A 9015-nucleotide genomic window follows, 5' to 3' on the forward strand; every position below is an offset into this window, starting at 1 on the left:
TTAAAGCAGACATCGGTTCTTTAGGTGCTGTTGGAAAAGAAAGATTGTCTGAAGAGGGAACCATGAACGGCTCTAAAGTGTCCGATTGGACTTCAAAAAGCTCGTTGAAGCCGATTTCTAAATAAAATGTAACCTTGGGACCATGGTTTTTGCTCTGAGTGCCTGAAAATAAGGCATGAGGTAGTTTTACTTCATGTTCTGGATCAGTCTGGGTTTTGGCTCTAGAAGCTCAGACTTCAGTGGCTTTTCAAGTGGGAGATGATGACCTTCTGTCCATCATTAGAAATGAACAGACACAAGGCAGAGGCCACTTTTATTTTTATTTATTTTATTTATCCTTTATTTAACCAGGTAATACCCATTGAGATTAAAAATCTCTTTTGCAAGGGAGACCTGGCCAAGATAGGCATCAAAATTACATCACAAAATTACATACGTACAAGACACACACATAAAGGCCAAATATGCACTTACAATAAAATTTCAATTAAAACATTGACATGTGAGGGAGTCTTAACTCAAAACATCTAATTCTCAGCTTAAAAGTATTCAAAGGAACCAACACTTATGGAAAAATTAGTATCAAATTAATTATTAGTACATTATTGTTTTTTTATTGTAAATGTCTTTATAAAAGAAGCAACTGAGTGGATGTTTTAATATCTATCATTGTGACGTGTTGCCAAGGTAACCAGCACTGGTCATAGACCCTGCAGCGCGCTCAGCCTCAGCTGATCATCATGTTAAATAATATAAAGTATTATTTCAGAGGAAGCAGGTTCATTTATTCAGAACAATCAGGCTATTTGACCAGAACCTTTTTTATAACTAGCCTATAGCGCCTTTTAGTGGACATCCTGCAGCCAATCACTTCACTCATTGTTGGTCCTTTCTTCCTTTTATCCAAATTTACATTTGCTTTTTGAGCTTTTTTGAGGCATTGTATAACAAGCAACAACGGATTTACTATCCAGCAAAATCCCTTTTGCTACTGAAGAATTTGACAATTTGCTGCTCAGGAGAAAGTAGTTCATCTGGTGGTGTATCTTCCCTTTATTATCTTCTGCTGTCATCCTTGCATATGAACGGTGTGTTGTTTTAAGGCCAGGTATCACCATGTCCTCCTTTCTTGTAGCCTGTTCCAAGTCCTCCACTCTTTTTTCTAAGTCTTCTATCTTCTCATCCTTTTCTGTGATGATTGCCTTCAATTGTTGAATTTCTCCAATCAAGCGCATCAGGCTTGTTTGTTGCTTTACCACCTAACTCAGTTCTTCTGACATGACATTCAATGACAACTTGAGTTCTTCCATATCTTTAGTCAAACTTGAATCCATTGTTTTTTTTTTACTTTCCCACTGCTCAGAATCCTGGTAGTTTACAAGGCCTTTGCTGGTTGTTTAAGCACATATAGTAAAGAGTGCTTATCATCAAGAAAATAGCAGAAATGATCCTACAGGTTCAAACATTAGTTGAGTGTCCAAATGCAAATCAGAATGAGTATCCACCCAGACTGTGATATAAAGCTTGTTAATCTCCCTCAAACTCCTGAAAGAGCTTAAAATAAAAATCCTCTCAGTACTCTGCATCTTTTTCCCTTTTTGTGCCACATTTTTTTCTTCCACTCAAATTTCCATTGACTTGGCCTAAAGCGGCCCTCAGTGGATATCCAGATTATTTTACCTCACTGTTTGTAGCTTCTCCTCCATGGGAGGAATAAATATGCTCTAAAGATTACATTTTTTAGAAATGTTTTATTGGTTTTGCACCACTAAATATCTAATGTTCATTGTGTAAAATTCTGTAGATATCCACTGTAGAACATATGTTGAACTAATTTGAATCAAAACCAACTTTATTAATAAAGCACTATATTTTGCACAAATATAAAGACCATTACATTCAGAAAAAAATAACAATACAATACAGGAAAATGATAAAAAAAAACTGGAATAAAATCAACAAGGGATGAAAGGTTAAATAATTTTTGGTGTTTATTCTGCAGCCGTGTTCTTCCTCATGTCTGAGACTCTGTTTATGTGAATTCATGCACCTTTCAGGAACACAATGATGGGAGTAAGCACAGGGATGAACCAGGCCCTCATCGGCAGTAATCCCCTGGCCACCATGCAAGGTAAACGTGTGTGTCTACGGTGCATGCGCTTCCAGCGCGCTGACCATCCCCTCTGGTCCCCATTTCCAAAAACCACTTCCCATTTCACCCTTCATCCACTCTGTCTGAAATTCATTTTTCTCGCAAAGCCTCAGGTGACAGTCGCCACCGGCGCTCGCTCCTCCTCAGCACAAAGTTTTTGAATCTCTCAGTATGGTGAAAGATTCAATTTCATTCTCATACAATGCCCCGCTATTATCACAGACTGACAAGGGCCCCTTATGGCGGAGCTTAGGAGGCCGAGTCAGCTCACGGCGAACAGTTGAACAGACACAATCCGGACCCTGACAATATTAAGACCTGTTGGCTAAATAACCAGCTTTCACTCACAGTTCCCCTTTCTGACTGAGATGATCTGCTGCTGAATCAATTGAGCATCGCAAATAAGCTCAGCTCCGAATCCGTCACGTGCTCCATCTGCCTATAGCGCAGCTGAACATCTTTTTCTCTGGCTCTTTGGAGAGGCAGCGTCCTTCAGGCCATGTGTTGATGAGAAGGATACAGTCTGTTATGGAAAGCGCAGCTCTGGCTCCGTCGGCTCTGATAGAGTTTTAGGCTGCAGGAGGAAATAAAAGAGGCGGCTCCGTGAAAAGACGGGTTTGAAATGAAGTGTTGACAGGAGAGGATTGCAGCTTTGGCTCCCTCTGGGGCCACACATACGTCCTATGAATGTTTACACTCATGGCGCTGTAATGGATTAAAGTGTTTCCTATTCCGCTGGAACCAGAAAGATGGTCACGTCGGCCGGTAAAAGCAGCTTCAGCCCAGAGTTAATCTCTTTGCTGCAGAAAAGTGTTTTCTAAAGTGAAACGAAAGCCTTGGAGCATTAATCTCTGAAATAAACTTCATGACTCCATTGTCCTAATTGGGTTCAGGTACAGATGAAGTCCACAGGAGTCGATAGAGTTTGATCTCACCTGCATTTATCCTTATAGTCAGGAAGGTATTGTTCTCAGTAACTATTCTTCATCATTTCCTGACCTTTTCTCTAATTTACACTTAAACTAAATCACAGTCAAACTAAAGCAGAGAAACATTAATTCCAACAATTTTCTGCAGAATTAAGATTTTTATTTTATTTGCAGTAATTGTGACACAAATATATTTGCATAAGTGCATTTTATGTAACCAGATGAACTTAGTGTAGACCTGCAGACTAGTACACACTATAAATGAGTGCACACAAACTTTTATTTTTCTTTCACCAGGATCCTTGATACCTCAGGGGTCCAGTTCTCTGCCATAACAATACTAAACCACCACACCTCCACTGCAGCTGAGCTGTGTTTACTCAAAACTTTTCACAACTACATGCAAGTTATCACACTCTCTGTGAAGCTCAGTGACTTTCCAGTAAACCTCTGCAGACCATCATTTATCTCCTGCTGCTAATTTAGATCAAATAGACACCTTTATGTCTCTTTCATAACACAGCTGTATCAGTGGCTGTTTTCTGTGTCTTTTGAATATCCTTCTTAGTTTGTGCAGAAACTGATTAAATTGATAATTATTGTACTTCTTTAAGCAGCACCAATATTTATAGAAACATGAGTTATAATCTCAACTTTATCTGGAATTATATGAGCAGAGCAGGTTTATTTTTACTACAACAAGTAGTTCCCTTTATGGAGGCAGAGCAATACATTAAAAGAACTAAAAGCTATATCTTATAAGTTTAAAAGTAATGAAAGGTAAGAGCACTGTCCAGATTTTAAGAGCATGCGAATATGTAGAAATGCAATAAAAGAAAGACTAAACTCACGTGGAATCTTTACACAGATCTATATTGGCTAAGAGAGACAAATGTCTCTGTCAGTATTAGAAGTATTATAAGCTGTGTAAAATTCATCTCTGCACTCTAAAATAAAATAACATTCATTTCTCAACAGGAAAGCTTCAGTCTTCAGCTAAATAAAATGTATTTAGTTATTAACTTGAGTAATCTGTTATATAGTAAGAGATCCTGTAATTTTATATAAGCAGAAAAAAGGGAGTATGTAGATATGGAAAAAAAGAGTTCAGAGAACAGAGCCCTGAGGCCCTAATTGACTTGTTTACTTGTTCGGTTTCATGGTGACCGTCTAGAATTACAGATTTTCTGTCTGTTATTCAGTATTCTTTCTTTTTCAGTTTGAGGCAGCCTATAGTAGAATAAATAAATATACCTTCACGCAGAACCTGTTAGAACATGTTAACATTTTAATTCAGTTGGTTATAGTTTTCTTTATTAATAGGTGGAGCATGTAAGGAAAAAAAGCAGGACAAAGATGGAGCCTTGAAGAAACCCACATTTAGTGTTTTTTACTCTGCAAGAATATTTTAGTTTTTTTGTTTGTTGTTTTTTTTTATTAACGAGAAAAACTAGAATTATAAAAAAAAAAATAATGACTCACATAAAGTTAAAAACTAAAGCTTGAAAATAATGAAAATTAACTGAAACTGTAATATGAGTTTAGAAAACTAATCGGAAACTAGCAAAGTTTTAAAAGAAAATGTACTTAGTTTTCGTTTTTGTCTTTATTATAATTGATTATATGAAGTCTAGTCTCCAGTTGCTGTTTTCACTTTTTTCCCATTGCTTCAGTAGATGGCAGGTATGATGTTAGGGTCATTTGTGTTGCTGCAGCAGTCTGTCTCTTGTGGGCTTGTCTTTCTTTTCTTTGTTTGTTTTGTTTAGTTCTTTCCTCTGTATGTGAGAAGTATTACATGAAAAAAATAAACAAACTAAAATAGAATTGAAAATTACAGGTCAAAACTCCATAGAACTAAAACAGATAAAATTTACACCTTGTTGCTCTGTATGTTACACTCAGCCAAGTCAAATTCAGCTCTGAAAATTCAAGGCGTAAGTCAAAATGGATTCCGTCAAATGTTATACAATATCATATATCAGAGGATTTTGGTACGGATTCAAATTGCATCCAAATTCATCTAAAATTTGAAAACCTAAATTATAGGCAGACATTCATAGCCTCGTGAGACCATCCTGATCTCGCAAGCTTTCAAGGTTTCACTCGCAGATCAGTCTGGAGACTCTTCGTTAAAGAGAATTTGGAGCCGTTCACCAAACGAACGTCCAATCAGCGTTGGCTTTGAGGCGGGTTGAAGTGTGACGCAACGAGAAGCGCGACAGTTCAGTCTAAAGAACATGGCGGCTTCAGCCGATGAAACTAGCGTTAGCGTGGCTATCGAGCAAGTTTTATCGGAATTACAGAGTATTTCTTCACTGAAAGAAGAGCAAAACACTGCTCTGGAGGATTTTCTCAGAGGAAAATATGTTTTTGCTCTTCTCCCGACTGGTTTCGGCAAGAGTTTGATCTATCAATTGGCTCCTCTTCGTCGTCGCTCTGTTAGTACGTCATATGCTTCGTTGATCTGATTGGTTTATTTGGCCCGTCTATCACCAACATAGGCCAATCAGCTAACCAGTATTTTCGCCCCTTCCCAAAATTACTTTAACGGAAGGTTTCCAGATGGATATGCGGAGCAAATCCATCTGGCGGAGTCAGGTTAAAACATTCATGACATTGTGTTACTTTTATATACCTCCTAATCCTCCAGCCACTAGTTGGCAGCACACTGCCATAGAGCCCATTGTTTAGCTGCTCTGCACCAGTCGCAGCAGAGCAACAATAAGATCTCTTGAGGTTTTTTCAGAGTTTAATTACTAAAAAATCTTAAAATATCATCTTTGTTAATGTACACTGCTAGTTCAGGATTAGTTGCATCATATTGCCATTTTTTTGCCAATTCACACCCCTACTAAACACAGTTAAAATAAAGTTTCAGCTCTTATAATTCTTGTGTTTTTAGTATCATTTTGAAGTGTCTCATCATCTTACAGTAAATCCTTTTGTCAGACATTTTGAACTGATCCTTTTTTAACAAAACACTGAGCTTCTGTACATTCTCTTCTGTGTATTTCATCCTCATTTCCATCACCCCCTCCTGCTGATCATCCTCTGCTTATTTAGGAAGTTTTATTCTGTATTTCTTCTGATTTTTTGCTCACTTTCTCTTGTATTTCCTCCTTTCACCCTCCTCGGTCCCCCTCCTTGCCTCCTATCAGCTCTGGCAGCCAGCGGCGGTCAGCTACCCATCTCCAGCCTGGAGGGGGGGCCGGGCCACATGTTTCTGAGCGGACACGGCGGTCACTCCGTGCCCCCCTCCCTCCGCCCCTCTCTCTTCCTGAACCGCCCTGGCCTCCTGCCAATGGTGACTTGCTCGACAGCAGCTTCCTCCATGTCCAGCATGGGGCTGGTCAGCAGCAGCGCGGGCGGCGTCAGCGGCCCCAGACCCTCCTATTGCCAATCTTCACCCACTGGCACCAGCAACCTCATGAGCCCCACTTCATGCCCAGAGGAGTCTGCGTCTCCCTGTTCGAGTCCCGCCTCTTTCTGCTCCTTCAGCGAAGCCTCACCGCCGCCCCTGGGAGGAGCCATGGCGGAGTGATCAGAGACTGACAGCCAAAGCAGAAGAGGAGGACGAGGAGGAAGCAGAGCTTTAAAAATCAAAATCTACAACATCGCCTTTCAACCAAAGCCATCTCTCCTCCTGATCCATCTCTAGATTGTCTCTCTTTGCCCTTTTTCCCTCTGAAGTCTCCTGAAGCCAAAAATACACAGACTCATGAGGGAAGGAGGTAAAGCGAGTAGGAAGGATGGAGAGGACGGAGAGAACGAAGAGGGGAACTTTGAAACCAAATAATGACCTACAGCTAGAGAGGAGCTTTTCTTTTCACCTGACATCATGAAACAAACACCAAAAAGAAAAGAATAAAACTTGATGACGGCAGAGATGAAACTGCTCAGGAGAAACAGGAAGCTGAGGAAAGACTTGTCCCATAAGCCGAGGAGGCTAAAGAGAAAAACGATGTACGTGTTTCCAAGAGGAAAACCTACATTACAAAGATGTAAACCAAAATCTCCCAATACCAAAAACTGCAAACCAAAAAAAAAGAGAGAAAAAAAAACAACAAACGGAGAGAAAAGCTTTAGCTGAAAAATACTTTTTCTGATCTTTATTCTGTCAAACATCCTCCATTCCACTCAGGATTCATTCCTTTGTTTCATCTTCAGTCAAAACGCTTTGCAAAACATCTATTTTTGTATTATTTTCTAACCATCGACCTTTAAGGCATTTATAATCCCACATTTTTACAGCTGATCCCACCTGCAGGATATGAACCTACCTCTCACTTCACAGTTTTACAGCGATCAGCCTGCCGTACATTTACAGACACTGCTTGTCTTAATAAAACCCGGATTTAACGATGAGAACGGATGCAAGGAGACGGCTCATCTTTTCTGAGAAACGCTATATTTTAGGTAAAACTCGTACGGCCAATGAAAGTTAACTACAGCTTTAATTACATGTCTGATTTTTGGAGATTCATCCTTATTTTCTCAAACCAAAGCAAACACCCCGAGCTCAGCCGTTAGAGGGTTAGATGTGGACACATTATCATGGGATTTCTTCTTCTTCTTCTTTTTTTTTTACATTATTTGCCTTCTTTGATTTATTATCCAGGCCATACACATCCCATCCCACCATCATCATGTCATCTTCCAGACCGTCACTCTTGGATACCAAAGCATCGCCTCTGGCAGCGTTCGTCTCTGGATTCGCCCGGGAGACGAGAGTCCAGACAAACCTCACACACAAATACAAGCATAAGATAGACCAAAAAAAAAAGAACAAAAGGAGGTGAAACACCGGCGTCCCCCCCCCACTACCACCACCAAAAAAAAAAACCTTGCCCTCCAACCCATCTGCCCCTCTCCTTTGTCTCCAAAGATCAGATCAAAGGGCCCAAAACAAGCGAGGAGGAGCAGAGGAGCCAAAGGGGGGAAAGCAGGACGAAGGAGAGGATGAGGAGGAAGTGCGCTTGAAGCAGAGGACCAAAAAAAAAAAAAACAACCCAAAACCAAAAGCTACTCCTTCTGCTACCTGCTCTGTTTAAGCGACTGATGTGAAACCAAATACAAACAGAGGAGGGGGAGGAGGGGTGAGTAGCTCCAGTCTGTCCGTCTATAACTGTGATCGCTGTTTTGGTTCCGGCAGACAGAATCACTCCCTCCCTCCTAAAGCCAACCCCCCCTCCCCGGCTTTATTCTCTCCTTTCCTGGACTCATTAGATAAGGAATAACCTCAACAAACTGAATTTATATATTTATATTTAGTTTTTCCATAGTGTGTCTGTTCCCCGCCGTGTCGTAAGAGAAGTCTGGAAGCAGGGGAGGGTTTTACCTTCTTTCATACGTTCCCATCGCGTCCTTTAGTTGCTCTTTCTCTTCACATGTTTGGAAACGACTGTGAAAATGTAGCTTCCAAGATTTACAGGGGCGGAAAAACTGCTTTTCAGTCCATTCAGAACTTTGTGAAAAAGCCAAAACTGAAAACCAAAAGCTTTTGTTTGATACACAACAAACCAAATAGACCAACCAAACCAATGCACAAGCTGAATGACTGCGTTACTGAGTGTGAACCTGGTTAAACAAGCCTTTGTTTGCAGAGAAACTTTGGTTAAGTGTCTGTTTTTCAACCTGGACTTGTGTCTCTTAATTTCACAATCATCTCCGGCGTCTTTTTGTGCAGAAATTTATATTTCATTTAAATAAAAAAAACAGTTAAAAACAAACCAAGGTACTAATTAGCCAAATAAATACACATTTTAAGGAAAAAAGGCCAGTTGGAAAAAGTGAGACTTCCAAGTTAGAAAACAAATGAGTTTGCCAAATATTGTTGCACTGTTACTAATACAAGCTGATAATAATATATTTATGGATTAACCCTTTAAAGCCCAAACTAAGACTAAAACAAAACACAAAATTACTATTTTTTAG

General features: G+C 39.8%; 1 protein-coding gene across 1 annotated transcript in view; it reads left to right on the forward strand.

Annotated features, from left to right (window-relative positions):
* Positions 1-8121, forward strand: part of LOC119795021 (POU domain, class 2, transcription factor 1) — a 96860-nt gene extending 88739 nt beyond the window's left edge. Inside the window, exons 15-16 of the mRNA XM_038302828.1 lie at positions 2058-2131; positions 6240-8121. Of these exons, the coding sequence (XP_038158756.1) occupies positions 2058-2131; positions 6240-6622 (457 nt within the window). The 3' untranslated portion in view covers positions 6623-8121. The remainder of the gene's footprint in view (positions 1-2057; positions 2132-6239) is intronic.
* Positions 8122-9015: the final 894 nt, after the last annotated feature.

The sequence above is a fragment of the Cyprinodon tularosa genome, unplaced genomic scaffold, assembly GCF_016077235.1.
Source record: "Cyprinodon tularosa strain WSP-4 unplaced genomic scaffold, ASM1607723v1 ctg5, whole genome shotgun sequence".
NCBI classification, from domain to species: domain Eukaryota; kingdom Metazoa; phylum Chordata; class Actinopteri; order Cyprinodontiformes; family Cyprinodontidae; genus Cyprinodon; species Cyprinodon tularosa.